The 16,197-nt window shown below is 49.0% G+C and overlaps 1 protein-coding gene across 1 annotated transcript in view; it reads right to left on the bottom strand.

The window, feature by feature from the left end:
• The window catches only part of LOC137902279 (anosmin-1), a 31,868-nt gene that overhangs the window by 12,931 nt on the left and 2,740 nt on the right, over positions 1-16,197 (bottom strand). Inside the window, exons 2-4 of the mRNA XM_068746359.1 lie at positions 12,878-12,925; positions 2,334-2,396; positions 1,795-2,017 (exon numbers count right to left, since the gene is read on the bottom strand). Coding sequence (XP_068602460.1) covers positions 1,795-2,017; positions 2,334-2,396; positions 12,878-12,925 — 334 coding nt within the window. The remainder of the gene's footprint in view (positions 1-1,794; positions 2,018-2,333; positions 2,397-12,877; positions 12,926-16,197) is intronic.

The following is a 16,197-nucleotide window of genomic DNA, read 5'->3' as shown; positions in this document are numbered from 1 at the left end:
GCTTCCAGCAACACGGCTCATCATGGCAAAGACTGCGCACGCACACACACACACACACACACACACACACACACACACACACAGATGATTATACACTTCAAACCATGAGCAGATAATTAGACCTTCAACACCGAGGACCAGGACAGGAATTCCATTTGTTCTTTCACCGAATTGTTCAGTGTGAATGCGGAGCTGACGGCGACCCTTAATGACCTTGGTATTTGGACGGAACCAGCAGGTCGCCTGCTTGATTTGAAGGCCTCACCATGCAGCCGAAGGTTCTCCTCGTCTGCCTCACTGTGTTGAAATAGTCAAAGTCACGCCTGCTTTCATCTCCCCCCCCCCCCCCACAAATACTCTGCTGTTCACCTTTTGAGCGTGAACAGGTCCCTCTGGATCTTTCCAAATCAAACATAAATGCTCGCCTGCTTTTCTGTGTGCACAAGCTCAAACTGATATCACGTGATCCCGCCTCTCTCGGCTACGTACAGTAAAACATGCTTGATTCATACACAACTACAGTCGAGCGCTGCAGCGGTTCGAAGCTTCATTTAGCCTCTCTCCCTAACTCTGCAATGGCCTCGGGCTTCCCGCAAGCGTGTCCTGATGGTGCATATAATGTAGTTTCAGCTCCCATCTCCTACTTCAGACCCCGAGATCGCCACGCTGCCCGGAGCAGCACTATAAAACTGTTTTACAGGAGCAAAGACTCCCGGCTCCGTCTCAAGCGTATCCACGACTGGAGATTCAGTCCGACTCGCATGATGGACGGGTCGGAAAGGCCCGATGCGCCGACAGGAAATAACGATTTATGATTCTGTGCAAGCTGTGAAGAGTCATTCAAGATCATGCACAGTTTGCATCGCGGAGATTTAAGATTAGCGTCGGACAGAGGAGACATGATTTATTCAGTCGATCACATTGAAAACGTGACGTCAGAACATTATTGAATAAGATGATTCGAGGAGGATTCAGCTGATTAACTGTGTCGACTTGGCCCCTCTTGGTAGAGCTGGACATCACTCGGGACAGAGCGAACCCCCGCCAAGGCCAATCCCCCCCATTACTCAACTGCACGCTAAAGCAACAGTCCCACGGTGACTAATAATACGCCTGCTGACGCGCCTCTAACGTTTGGAATCGCATCGCTTTCCTCGTTAGTTTGAAAACCAAGTCTGACCCAGTAACTGTTGAGGATCGGAACGAATCTGCGCAGCTTCAGCGGTAATTTGTTTCACGGTTAATAAAGAAAGGATGAAATAAAAGTAATGAGGGCGCTGTGCGCTGACTCGCCGTTCAACGCCGTCCCTCCTCACTCACTCATTAATAGAGGATTCTAATGATTCATTTGAACCCTTAATAACTGACTTCAGTCGTCGTCCCCCCCCCCGAGCCAGCATTAACTACATGTGAAGGTGAAAAATGAAATTATTCATATCTAATAGGCTAGAGTCACCAGAAAATATTAGTTTGTTGCACATCTAGTCAAAAATAAGGGAAATGTTGGAGCCTAAATGAACGTAAAGACGAGGGACGCTGCGGGTCCAGGTAGCGTCTCTCCATTCAGCCATTACTGCAGCGTCCAGAACCACGGACAGCTTTTAACGTTTGTTGCAGGCCACTATTACTTTATTCAGATTGTCTATCTAATTAACAGCATCTCCATTTCGTGTTTACTCTCCCGCCGGTGCTGCTTTACATTAAAGCCCATTACCGCGTGAAACAGGAGAGGCTTTATTGCCATCGTGCATAACAGCTGCCCTCGCCCCTGCGTTGGAGCGCGGTCGGCGTTACCTTTGTAGAGGTTCTTGGGGAGCTGGCAGGTGTGACCGCAGCCGTTGGAGCAGCACTTTTTCACAGCGGAGCACTCGCCATCTTCCTCGCAGCTCTCCACGCAGGCTGCTGCAAAGCCGCTGGCCTTCTCCGGCGCAGGGCAGTCGCCTTGCTTCACTCCCTCTACGGACTTCAGGAACTCACAACTCGTGAGACACTCGTAGTGCTTCTTGGGAAAGAGGGGCTGAGGATGAGGATGAGGAGGAGGTGGAGAGGGAAAATGCATGTCAGACGGCTCTTTAAGTGCGGCCTGCCCGGCTTCAAACCGGCGGCTCCGTGGACTAACAGGGATTGCACTGTTTACATTTCAGCTTATGACTCACTGAAGCAGCGCGTACATTAAACACTCCGATGCGGCCTCACTGACAATCTGCCCTCAGAAAGAGTTACTTCACACACTTTTCCAACATTTTTTTTTTCCTTCGCTGAATTTTCCCAAAGTATGAAAAGCTCCAACGCTTGTGTCTGAGGCAGCCGCAGTATTTGTGGTAGTGGCATACCTCGCATAAATCCTGGCACTGGTTTTCCTTCAGGTCCCAGGATTCCTTGCAGGGCTCCAGGCACTTTGAAAAGGAGAAGAGTGTCAGTTCTTCAAAGAGCCAGCCACATCAAAGAGCCACACGGCCTTGGAGACGGCGCTCTCCGTGTGCTCGGGCGCCTCGCTCAGCCGCTTGTCATGCACGTTCACGGCAACCAGTCGCACCCCTTCTGGCTGCAGAGGTCTGGAAGACCTTCAACGGAAACGTCTTTGGACAAACTCTTCTACGGAGAGCAAAGGGCGTGTCCGTGTCTGGGAACCCCCCCCGGTGCTTGGATGGGCCCTTCATGGGTCCATCCTCGCAGCCTGCCGGCCTACGGTCCGGTCCGCGCCTCACGCTCACGTCTGGGCCTGGCGCGCTGGCATCGGCGCCAAGCTGCTTTCTTTACCAAGCAGAACAGCGAGCACTTAATAAATGATACGCTTGTTTAATGTTCTCGGGATTCCCTCGTTTAGCACATGGAACAAATTAACCGGATGCTTGGCACGAGCACAGGCAGGACACGTCGCCAAAAATAATGGGACGATAAAATTAAGAATGGAAGTTAGCAAATCCTTTCGCTTTATAAACTGCATGACCAACCGCAATAAAAACAAACGGAATACAGCACAAGGACTCAACCTTTTCAACAAAGGGGTTCTGTTCAGATACGGCTACACGCTGCACTCTGTACGAAGGCTGCCGATGTTCCCGCTGAATCGCAGCGAGATGAAGGACACACTCCTCTCCATCTTCATGTAGCCGCTGGATAAGCTGTTCAATATATCAATGCGGCCAAATGGTACGTTTAAACTGTATGGAGGGTTTCTAGCTTTTCAGAAATGAAATATTTCTGCCCTCCGATGTTAATACTGATCACAGAGGTGCAATCGGGTACCACTACAGAATTCAGGACATGATTCCCTACCTGACCTGACAGGAGGGGCGGAGAGAAGCTCGGATCTGCATCGTGCCGGCGACTGAGAGCTGATATGGAAGCGGCGATGCAAACTCCTTCAAACAGTCAGACCACTGGCAGCCTGCTTCTGTGCTGCACTGGAAGCAGCCCAAAACCACACTAACCAGAAACCTGCTAAAGTTCCACTTTATTTAGGTTTGACTCCGCAGCGAGCTACAGACCTGAGACAAGGCAGAGCAGCATTATTCTTAGTGTTAGTGGGAGAAGAAGGCGTGATGGAGCGTGTGTGGAGGTCTGCCATCACTGGCCTGGGAAAACGTTCCTGTTAGAGGATCGTCATGATGTAAGGTGCAGAACTGGGGAGTGATGGGGCGGAGCTACTGCTTTACTGCATTTAACTCGACGCTGATGCAAGAAGTTTCACGTCTCAGTCCGGGGGGGCAGCGGTTGTGAGAATTCCATTTGCTAAGTGCATCATTATGATGTCACTGCGAGCGACAGTCACACGATGAAACACAAACCGTACTCCTGGAGGAATATGCTGCAATCAGGACCGTGCAGATGGTTGCCAGGTTCCCAGTGTGCCCGGCCTCGCCCCGTCTGGGGCAGCCAAGCAGCTGGATGTGGGCAGCTTGTTTAGTGTCAAGGAGCCAGCGCCGGAGAGCGGCGGGGTCTTTCCTCAATGACTTCATCGTAACGTAGATGTCTCTCTTGTGATGACGTGCCAGAGGAAACATTGAACACCTCAGAGAGGATTCGAGTAGTTCAGACGCGCGAGTGCTGAAAATGACGCCAATGCGGTTTGAACAGAGACGGGAGGAACCACCTCGGAGGTTTCAGACGGCATACGAGCTCAATCGCACCGTCCGAGTAAAGCAACAGTCCGGAGAGGCGCTCATCATCATCTCCTATCCATGATCTGCTGATCGATAGCATCTATTCCGCTCTTTTGATGAAGATGAGCAGCAGCAGCAGCCTCAGCCACACTGGAACAATGAGGTGTTGAAGCAATAACTGTGCGTCTCTAAAGGACACTCTGCCAGTAGGCGCACATGTTAAAGCCCCCCCAAATCCCCTTCACAAATCACTGGGCACACACACGTAAGCCCGGGGATCAAGCTCGTTTTACTCATTGTAAGATCGTTTGTGCGTGGACGAATGCATCCCACTGGCCTTCTTTGAGGACAAATCTTTCGCAGTCACAGCTACTTGAGCAAAAAATAGATTTGTTACCGCGAGATGCTCGAGCTTGCAGGCCAGGCGGCATGAATTAACACAGCACATTGCGTACCGAGAATATTGCAACACACATCAGAATGCTGGCTGCGTGTTTCGTGTCATTTCACCATCCAAGTCCCAATTTTTCTTTTTCATTTTTAACTCTTTGGGGCAAAAGTTCTTGCCAAGAAGTTCTATTTTAAGACTTTTGTATCAGAACTCTCATTTTTGCTGAGCGGATACATCTTCAATAAAGTGACGCATCTGTGAGCGCTTCCTGCAGGTGAGCTGAAAGCCGCCCAATCTGTCAGCGGGTTCCTCCCGGCCACGCCCACAGCCTGACCTCTGAGGAGGAGAGAAGAAGAGAACTGCCGACAGACGTCTCGCCAAAGCAAGTCGGACGGCCGGGCAGAATTACAAAGGCGCTCCCATCGATCACGCATCTGATTGCTATTGACACTATAAACCATAGTGCTGTGGGGGGGGGGGGTCAGAGGCCTCCGACGTTTGGACGCATTGATGGTCAGCGTTCGAATATCGCCGAGCTGGACGCGTCTCTGCCGGGTGTCCCGCTCACGCAGCTGCCATTTGAATAGTGATGTTAACACGTTCTCAAACTAATTTCACCTAAAAAGAGGCTTTGAGTCCACTCTGACGGGTAAATAAGAGCATGACGAGGTTTCCGTGGCGCCGAGCTGTTAGCCTTAACAGTGGCTGATTTTCCTTTTGTCCTCCCATCTTCCTGTCCACTGGTGACACATCCTGCATGGCTAAGTGGGAGCATCCACGGCGTTCTTTCACTCCCCATTTCACGCTGTAATAAAAGGCAGCAGTTGCTACTCTGGGGGAGCCTGAGAGGCGTTCTGTGGGGCCCGGGGAGAGAGCGGCGTTGAATGGGAGCCAGCGCTGCAGCCCATCTTCATTTTGTCACGGCTAAGACGAGGCGATGAGGCCGAGGGCGTAGCGAGGGAATTGCTCGGGGAACAGAGAGACGTTGGGGGTTGCTGTTATCCCCGCCCATCATAAAGAGAATGCTTACCGGCCCGAGTGAGCCACCGGAGTCAAATAAACAATGAGAAAAGTGCATAAATAAAACGCCACGTCAGTGTTTCTGTTGGTTAATGAAGCATCGGCTGCTTCCAGTCGAGATTGCCCCGAGCTCAACGACACACGGCGTGTCCAAAATTAAAGAGGGGCTGTAATTCATGCTGATGCAGATTGCACTTCGTCAGATAATATTGCTACAGCCACGAGAAGACGAGTGGAACGGCGAGGACCGAGCCTGTTATTTAGCAAATCACATTTTATGAACAAAAGCTTGTGGTTTTCCTGCTCTAACCCCCCCCCCCCACCCCGGAGACGGCGCCTCTGTGAATGCATCGAGCTCTAAGGCGGACAGCGGCACCGTTGCTGACCCTCGGGATGGGCCGGCAGCTTCCTGCCGCTCTGGGAGTCTCCGATGCGGAGGAATCCCTGTTGTTGATCAAACGCGTCGTAAATCTCACCTCCTATCTCGTTGAGCTCGAGCCGCTTTCTGCTGCCCTGGCACTTTTCACAATCCGACGACTGGACTTAATTATTCCAGCAGCTCACAGCGCCTTGCTCCAATCTATCAACCCATTCGGGGCAAGGCCTCGGCTCTGTGGTCCATGCGAACATTCGCACTGCCATTTACTTCTGGTCCGCTCCCATCGCCTCTTCTCCACGTCCCAGCATTCGGCTCGGCTCTTATCTGCCTTTCAGTCTTTCTCCCTCTCAAACCGCAGCTGCTCTTATCAAGATGAATTTTAAACCTCATCTATTTTCTCTGTTCTGGCTGTCCATCTGCCCGAAGCCTGCACGATCACACATTTAGAAAACTCCCATCTAACGATGGATTAAACACGAGGCTCAAGTTCAAGCGCAAACTTACAGCGAGCTTCATCATTCGATATAACTTATGCAAATAGGGCCAACAATTTATAAAACCCCGTCTCTGTAGCTTCCAACTTCTTTCTGTGCGTGTGTGTGTGTGTAATACAGGTGAAGTCACCAACATGTGTTTTGTGTCTCTTGTAATACAACTTGCAAAAGTAGAACAAACTCCTTTAATGAAACCGGCCAATCACACGCAGCGGATAACACGAGAATCAATCCCCAAGAGACATCCTGCTGCCCGAATTTGAATCTTCTTTTGTTTAGTTTGTCTTGGCAGTTGTGAGAGCCAGGCAATATGGATTTAGTCAAATTGAGGGAAGAGTTGAGCCGAGGTAACGCGTGGAAGCGACAGCAAAGCCGCACATCCTTTGACATTTCAATAAAGAGCAGGATTCGCTCGGATCCTCTTTGGTTCCGACAGCGGCCGGGAGAGCTTCATGCCCTTTTGAAGGGCTCCTAGCATTGTTATTGTTGTTGCGCGCTGTACTTCCTGAAACCTAGACGCACTGCGTATGACGTCACTACATATTTGGTCCCGTGTTTGGTCCGGTGAGCTTTCATACTGATACGAACTGAACCAGGGTTCACATGCAAGCGGATTACAATCTGCAAAATCACAAATGCGCTGATAAGAAATCCAACAATCAAACGGTCAGAAAATAGATCTGGCAGGAGAGATCTGTGAAAATTAAATCCAAGAATTATATTACAGCTGCTGGAATAACCGCCACTCAAAGTTAATGTTTCATTTTCTGCTTAAACTATACCGTTAAATTATAGTGCGGCGGTTGCTGTGGGGTTTTCTGCCATGCAATTACATAACCCTCTGCAAACTAACAGGAAACCCACACGGCTCTCGGTGTCAGAGGACGATTTCTGCATTCAGAGTGAGAAGACACAATCGCAGCGTGTTGTTGCTCCGTGTGTGATGTCTGTGTGGCATGAGGAGGGTGGAGCGAACCGGTGGAGGTCCTCTCCACGTGTCCCTTTCCTCAACGGGTCGGAATTTCAGCCTAATGTATTCTGTAAACATCGTCAGCATCACAACTCCTTCACACTCGCAGCCACCAAAAACGCTGCAGACCCGGTGGGGCGAAATGAAACCTCCACGTTTTGAGACTTTCTATTTAGGCTCGGAGGCGGCGAGCAGCCAAGGCAGGTGGCATCGCAGACGTTCTCCGAGCATCGCTTTAATTATTCATTTAAATGCTGAGTTGAGGGTGCAGACAGCAACAATGAGCTGAAAAGGAATAGCTTGGCGGAAAGTGAGAAGAAAATGAGGAGGAGCAGGAGGGGCCGTGCATGAATTATACATTTAGCCCACAATCGGAGGTGCCTGCCTTATTTACGGCGCTCCCAGCTCAGCCAGAAATGTGCTTTCTCTGTTGTGGAATCCAATGGCAGTTCGTTTAACACAAAACGACACACACACACACACACACACACACACACACACACACACACGGCCCTTTCCCTCTGCGGTCCTCGATGTTCTACAGTGGCTGTAACTGGAGGCTCCGTTATCACCTTCCTCTGGGCTCGGTTTACGTTTCAACCATCACGTGGGGTCAGATCAGCGATAAAGAGCCCGGACTCGACGATGCATGTGGGAAAAGCCAAGAACGAAAACCAAATCCACCCAATGCATGGTTTATTCTACCCCGACACCATCAGAATGAACGACGCTGCAGGGACAGACACAGACACAGACACAGACACAGGCCGCGTCATAAAAGACTTCCTGGACATTCTGTCTGAATGGAGGCCAACGACATCCAAAACACGGCACGCCGTCGAGGGGCGCCGGGCCGGCCTGATCCCATGCTGGTCTCACATTCCAGCACCATCTCTGCTTGTTTATCTGAGTCTCAGAAACACTTGAAATTCACTAATCCCACTTGCCCTCCCCAGCCTCCTCCAACGACTGCATGCGCTGGCAGCCCCGTTCAGCATCCCTAAAGCAAGGAAGACTTCACGACTAAAAAAGGGAATCTGGATCCATCCCGATTGTCGTTTACGAATCATCTACAGTCCGGAGACCATGAATTTCAACAAGACTGCAGAAATAGTCATCTCCAAGTGAAAGGTTTGGGGAGGTGTTGATTTCTGAGCCTGACACACTTTCTGCTTATCCACCGTCTAGAAACTGTCGTGCACAATCTGCGGGATTATCTGCAGGATGCAGCGGCTTTGAGCAAAGCTGGAATGAATCGATAAGACCACAACTGCTAAGTAAATCAGCTTTAGGATTCTTACATGATAATCTTCTAATCGTCTAGATGTGACTGGCATGATTGCTTCAGTACATTTATAATAACGTAGAACATTAAAAAGAAGCCACAGATGGCGCTTGAGAGGGGAACAAGCCGGAACCTTGTCATGGAATAATGATAATTATCTCAGCATCCTTAGGATGAGGGTGAACCCTCGGATGACCCTTAGCAATACTGGCTTGTCTTTATTAAAGAGGATTTCTAAGGAGCTTGGACTTCATTAATCCTTCAAGAAAACAAATCAATTCTAATAAGGCGATTTGGGAAGGGTTCATTATCTCGAAATATAAATGTTTTCCATGTTTGGGAGCCTCCTGAGTTCTGGAGGACCAATCAGAGGCCGTTTGCTGCGAGACGGTGACATTAGAAAGACGACGAGGCAGAGAGCAGTTTGGGGTTTCACAAAGCCTCCTCTCCTGCGGCCAGATCTCTTTTTTTTTTTTTGCTGTGGGGGGTTTCCATTCTCTGCCACCCACCATGTGAATAATGAGCTCCACAGATAGCAGCCAATGAAGCAAGCCCCCCCCCCCCCCCCCCCCCCTTTAGCCAATGAAACTTAACAACCATGTCCAGATCAGGTCCTTCCTGCTGAGACTGACCAGCTCCTGCTTCACACTCGTCTGCCACCCACACACTCCAACCCGAACGCCTGCACGGCTTCAAATACACAAAACACACGACTTCTGATCAGGCAGAGCCGTCTCTCTGCACATCTCAGAACGCAAACACCGGCGTGAGGAATTAGAAAATCGGATCAATTGAATTGCGTTTCCAATTTCACACGCCGCGTAGCAGCTCCACAGACCAGACACACCGGCCATTTGACAGATTGATTTCCAGCCCATCTTGCTTTGAGGTGTCGGTGCCGGTGATGTGGACGGTGTGTGTGTGTGGGGGGGGGGGGGGGGAGGCCGGTGTCAGGCCTCAACATGACCAAAAGGAGCTTTGAAGCCTGTGTAAGCACCTGACCCGGTTGTAAAGCCACTTCATCACATCTTTTCAGGGCTCCTCAAAATATGCTACCTACCGCCAGAGACGAGACGGCCACACAAAAGACGGGTAAACTCCACGGCCACGCCCTCGGAGCTTCAAACGAAGGTGATGTTTGCCCAGAAAGACTAAAGAAAAAAAAGCTGCGCCTTCGATTGAACTTTATCGGTTGAGCTGACCCTGAAGGAATAGCACCGAATGGGAAGTTTCGCCGTTTCTTTTTTTCGCGTGCGAACATGCGGGGGTTGGATGTAGGAGGCGGGTGATGGTGGGCTTTTAAAAGACTCTTCTGAATGAGACATTTTTGCTGTTCAGGCAAACCACGCTCTAAAGATGTGAAGACGAGGGCGCTCGTAATCCAAAAGAGTCAACACTTTGTGTTCTCACACTGGTATGCGCAACTCAGGGCGGGATTGGTAGGAAAGTGCACGTCAAAAGAGCCACCTGGGAGAACTCTCCGGTGTAAAAAAGGCAACCAGATAGTATCGCATTCTGACGCTTTGGTCTCTCAGGGCAGGACCGTGCAGGGAGAAATAACGATCTCTCCGCTGAAAGACTTCGTGTTACTGTTTAAATCTCTGCAACCGCGCCATCACTACTCGAAAGAGGAGAACATGATTATACTGACATTACAAACGGGACATTCAGCCTGTTTACAAGAGAAACAAATGGATGATGGACACGTCCTAATGACTGAGGACAGTCGATGCAGGCATGATGCACATGTCATTTAGTCTCTGCCTTCCCTGGGGGAGTTTGAGTGATGGCATTTAGCTGCTTGTACTCTGCGCTAGCCTCTGATTTAGAGCCTGGATCACACCCCTGGGGGAGAGCGACTCCTCCTAATGTCAGCCATGCTCTGAGTGTAGCAGCTTCTTGGCTGTGGATACACCCTCTCCCAAGAACGTGCACAAAATCTGCTTTCCTTGCACCCTCAGAAAAGAAGAACACCCAGGAGTTTTTAAAACTTTCAGGGAATGCATCCAAATTTCTGAAGGGGGGGGGGTCATTCAACTGACAATGGTGTGCAGAAAACGCTCCTGTTGGTTCTCCTGGCGTCCCTCCTGATGAATGAACTTTAAATTCTGCTCTGCCGTTATGGCATGATAATGACTCCCCGGCGCTCCAAATGCCACATCGCAGTGCTCTGAAGCGAGGGGCAAGCAGGTTAATTACCATGACAACAGGGACACTGGGAAAGAGGCCGACTGTGGTCAACGCACACTCGGTGACCGGGGTGACGTTCTCATCCCAGTGGAAACATAGCAGGAGGCTCGAGTGCTAAAACCTAGAAAGACGGGCAGGGGTCAAAGCATCTTTGTCTAAATTATTAGGCAGCCCTTCCTCACATGGGGGGGGGGGGGGGGGCAGGCTTTCTGCACCAATGCACTCCCCAGGAGCTGTCGCCTTTGTCTCCATGTTTGAGTGTGTGCTGAGAGTGGAGAGGCTAATCACAGGCTGCAGAGCTCTTCACAGGGAACCACTGTACAGCGTGGGCCCATTTGGTACAATTGTTAAAGTGGCCACAATGGCTCCCTGTTTTGACACACGATTCACAGGCCCCGAGTGTGCACTGGGGCCACTGGCGTGCATGTGAAGTGTGGTGATGTTTGCTGCCAAAATGTTGACTTACAGCCACAAATTAAACTTCAGCACCATGCCCTGGCCTCCCCCTCCTGAACGGCTGAAGGAAAACCGAGGATATAATTAAATTAATTTCATTCGGGGAGAACCTCGGAATCCTGTGGAATGGAAGAGAGACCGAGCTCCACAGTAATGCAAAGCAACCACATCATTATTTTTAGCGAGCTTACATCAAATCCAGCCTCGTGTATTTATAGCCTACAAGCTGGATAAATTAGTGCTTACTGACATGCGTGTTATTGCAAGCAGAGCAGAGTCCATTAAAGAGTTTTGAGGAGTATCAGCAATGTTAGCTGGTTGATTGTGAGAACAGCAGATTATGCAGAAGCTCATAGTCAGCAAACATAGAAGTGTGCCTGGCGAATGGCTGGAGCCAAAGAGCCGATGTTGGCCTTCACAGTGGAAAGGAGAGGAACACGCTTCAGAGCACTGAAGGGGAAACGGCACAGCTTTGCCTCATTAAGGGTCCACGCTTTCATTTTAAACATGTCCCAGGAGGGCTCGAATTATTTAAGGACGTATTCTTCATTATAAAATTTGATTTAGGGCAAAAAATATCCAAACTGAGGGGATGCGTCAATGGTGGCACGCTACAATTAGAAGTAGCACAATACAACAAGATTCTCAGATTTACTGGGGAATCCGTCAGTGCGACAGAACCACATGCTGCTAACGTTTCTGCATAAATCGCAAGAGAACAATTTACAACAACAAAAAAGAAATTCTAAATCATACACAGGGTGTGTGATTGTGAGGCAGCTGATACTAGACACTGATTGTGATTAATACACATGCCAAATGTAAGGTTGTGTTACGGAAGCATATGGGAAATAAAATAAATAGCCACTCCACATTTTCCTGAAATTTCCAATTAATCAAACTCGGTGCCAAATTCCTCTATAAACATAATAAAGTCTGTGAAATATGAAAAGAAGAATCAATATCTTTAGAAATTACATCTAATTACTGACGACCTGGAGAACAGCCCACTTTGTTTTATGAGCACGATGAATGAATGCTTGTGAGTGTGTGTGTGTGTGTGTCCTCCTTGCTGGGAGTCCATAGTGTTCCCCATCTACAGTCGACACTGCACACCTCAGAGAGCCTTGTCAGCAGCTCCAGGACGGCCCGATAGAGAATGTCAGCACCAGTTTTTTTGCAGAGGACTCTGTCAACGCCAGCTTTGTGCGAAGCATTTTTGAGAGAGGGCACGAAACACAAACAAGCCCTGCGGGAGGTGTACCGTAATATATCCAGATGAAATTCCATTTGGCAAGACTGTGATAGGGCGGGGGGGGTACGTTTGCTTTCATAACTCTTCCATAAATCCTATTTAATTGCTCTTAATTGTGTCTCATTCACAAGAACAAATGAGAACGAACGAAAGCAGTATCGATGCATGGAGGGCTAGAAGAAGGGAAAAGACTGTCAACAGTCTCGATGCCTCTGTAGGCAAGACAAAACTCGTCCTGCCCGACTCTCGCACTGCGTGTCGTATTATCCCCTGATGGTGAGACATTAGTGTGGCAGGCATCGCACCGGTGAAAGAAGTGAAAGCACACTACCTTGGAGCACTGCTTGTGATTCTGGCACCACACCAAGGACCCATTGTTCTGTTGAAGAGAAGGACATATATCAGAAACACTGCTGCAGATGCAGCTCGAACACTCGATTTAACAAATTAAGTCACCGCTTTGACCCTGTCCTGAGGACGAGGACTTAATACCACGATTCCTTAAACTGGCCTTTTTGACCAACAGAAACACCAGTGGAGTCAGCTTTAAGTACAGAGGGCATGAAAGTGGGGTCACCAGCAGCAGGGCAAGTCTCTGGCCCGTTTCATCAGCGCATGGCGAGCTCAGGGTCTGTTTGATCTCTCAACAGACGCCCCCAAAGGTCGCTGAGGAGGCAACTGATCTCGGTCAGCACTCCTGTGCTGATTGCAGATGCTGCTCATTTCCTGTACTTGTTGCGGAAGTGCCGCCTTCTGCACTCTGACGAGGGAGGCATTTGGTCCTATGAGCGTTTATAACAGTCAACGTGTACATATGAGCGCTCGGGCGCGAGGGACCGGGGAGGTAAATGTCTTGAGAAAGTGGTCATTTCCTGAATTACATTGGGGCTGGGAGTGATGCCGTCATCCTGTGCAAACATCGCTGGGATTAGAAGGCGAGTGCAAAGCGAGCGTCAGAATAAATGTCCAGTTAATCAACATGAAAGACTAAACGCTCCGCAGTGAACACAAAGACTTGCAGGTCCAACCTTTGTGTGGGTTCCATGTCTTAGTTGCACACAAACAAAACATACATGTCACAAGTTAAGAATGAAATTTTCATTTGCTCCTCAGTTTTGTCAAATGAAATATCAACTGTTATCAAGAAACAGATGAAGTTTGTATTTCTAGAAAATCTAAAGCCTATAGGTGAACGTGGCACACCAGGCGAGTGCGTGTGAACAGGAAGGTTGTTGCTGCTGTGGTGGATCCTTACTGGTGGGGGTTGTGGTGCTGGGGAGGATCATGTTCAAAAACGGTTGGAGCTACAGCTATGCATTCCAAATATTCTTGCATGTTTATTACCTCCAGATCCTGAGTACCATGCATGTGATACTGCAGTAGCAGCACTCAGTCAAAGCCTCTTGAGTTCGTGTGCTTGAGGTTCAGCCTAAAAACACGATTCTTTGCATTATTTTTCTTTCAATAATAATAAAAAATTTGTCTCAAAGACCAAATATGTTTTTTTTTTTTTATTGCACATCTAGCAGAATAAGTTTAGCCTGAATTAGCAAGTGGAGTTTCTGGCCGCTTGGTGGTATGAAATCATCTTTACTATTTTTTTTTTGTTCCTGCTCTACCAACTCCTGGAGGAAATATCTGACCCAAATATATATTCCTGTGAAATTCTTTCTCCACATTGCTGACTGGATATTCACTAACTCTATTCGGTGGAAAGGTGCAGTAGTTTTCTAAAGCATTTGCCTACTGCGACTGAAAACAATGCCATCAGAAGAGCAGTGAGGGTGAACCAGAGCGACTGATTTGTAACAGTCGAATCCAATAAAATAAGATGCATAATGCTGAAACCCTGAAGAGGGATGGGAGATTCATTGTTTTCATAAAAATGTTGATTATAGCCACTTTATTCCATCTGTGGGTCGTGTTTTATATCCCTCTGGAAAGGTGATAAAAGATTTAACACAAATATTCTAAATAGAGGCTCTAGGTTTATGAATAACATCAATATGAGATGACATTTTTGGAAGTTCCCTGTTCTGAACAAAAGCAATGAAAGGGATGCAGCCAAACTGTGGGGCTCCTAAAGTCTGAAAGTCTGCCGAAGTTCAATGTCAAGTTCAAAGCATTTTCCCGCAACGTAATCCAGAGGAAATTTCCCATGAGACCCGAGGAGAGAACTTATCATTAAAGGGTTTAATTTGGCATCTAGTACCAGTAAGTGCCATGCTTTTAGTGTCGAGGATAACGGTCAAGTGGCTTCAAAGGCACGGCCGACTGCGTGGTCGTGTCTGAGGAGAAGCTCTTCATCAAAACGCTACAGATGGGGATGACAAATAGGAGCAGCGGTGTGGGAAGGAGCGCTACCTCGGCGGAGGAGTTCAGTCTGCGTCAGCAACTTTTCAGACTTCTCTCTTGTGTTGATTTAATAGAAATAATTCCTCACGCGAGCATGACTTTTCACTATCGGATTACTCAGATCCTCCTGGGATTCACTAAAGTTTGTTAACTAAAATGATCCAATCCAACAAAGTCAGCCGCGCTGCTGGTAACGCACTATAAATAAAACCTCGATGTTCCCGCTGGCAGCTAATGCGTCAAGATAATTCATACAGATTGTCACAACTGGAGACGGTGCCTTAAATCATGAACCGTTTTTGACGCCTCTCCGCCCCCCCCATCCATCAACAAAGACGGGGACAGATTCCCGGCGCAGCTAATTTTGCTGCGTGACAGCATCCCTGCAGCAGAGAGGCTCAGCAGGATGTTGCCCCAGCTGTCCGGGCCTGACCCCTCCATGTCAGGGTCCGACGGGGGGATAATTATAGGTCGGCACTTCACCCCTTTGACTCACCGGGACATTCTTCTGCAGTCTGAACACTGTGCAGAGCTGAGAACTGTCATGGGCTCCGCTGAATGCATGCTTTCCAGATATCTTCCTGTGTCACTGGGGTCAAGGACAGGAGACTAGGCGGGGGGGGGGCTCCAAGGAGAACACTTGCTTTGTTGCCGACGCTGGTGGAGTCGTGTAAACGGGGAATTTATCACGCGATACATCATGGCTGTTGTCAGCTGAGAAGCGAGAGCAGGTGGCCGGGGGGGCACGTTGTGTGAGACCGATCAGGGGAACACGGACATCTGTGGAGGATAGCGTTCCACCTTATGAAAATGGAAATCCTTTCTCTGATCCGGATTAAACGGACCTCGCTTCACACTAATGACTTGTTTTTTCAGTCGTAGGCATTCAGGCTCTTTTTCTTTCCCCCACAATCACACTACTGGAACATACCGTCGTGTGTTTGAGGCCATGCTAACAAGATGCTGGACTTCAAAGGACAGACGGGTGGGTGCCCCTTGACGGCCCAGGGGTCCTCAGGCAACACCAGAATAACTGATCTTAAAGGGCCACATATGCAGCAGTAAAATTATGGGCCTGAAGACTTAGGTTCTGAGTGGAGGGGGTGTGAGGGCTCCGGTCATTCTAGTCATCAATTATTGACTTTATATGAATTATTTGACAGGGGCTCTGAAAGTGAGCTCATGTGCTCAACGCACATCCAAAGGGTGTTTCAGGAATGGCGGACAACACTGCCGTAAAGTTGTCTCCACTTCAGGAATGACGGCAATGTTTCAAATGAGGTAGCTCAGAGTGTT

Source organism: Brachionichthys hirsutus, chromosome 12, assembly GCF_040956055.1.
Source record: "Brachionichthys hirsutus isolate HB-005 chromosome 12, CSIRO-AGI_Bhir_v1, whole genome shotgun sequence".
Classification (NCBI taxonomy): domain Eukaryota; kingdom Metazoa; phylum Chordata; class Actinopteri; order Lophiiformes; family Brachionichthyidae; genus Brachionichthys; species Brachionichthys hirsutus.
Note: the sequence above shows the minus strand (reverse complement) of the source record. Positions and strands in the feature narration are given on the sequence as shown.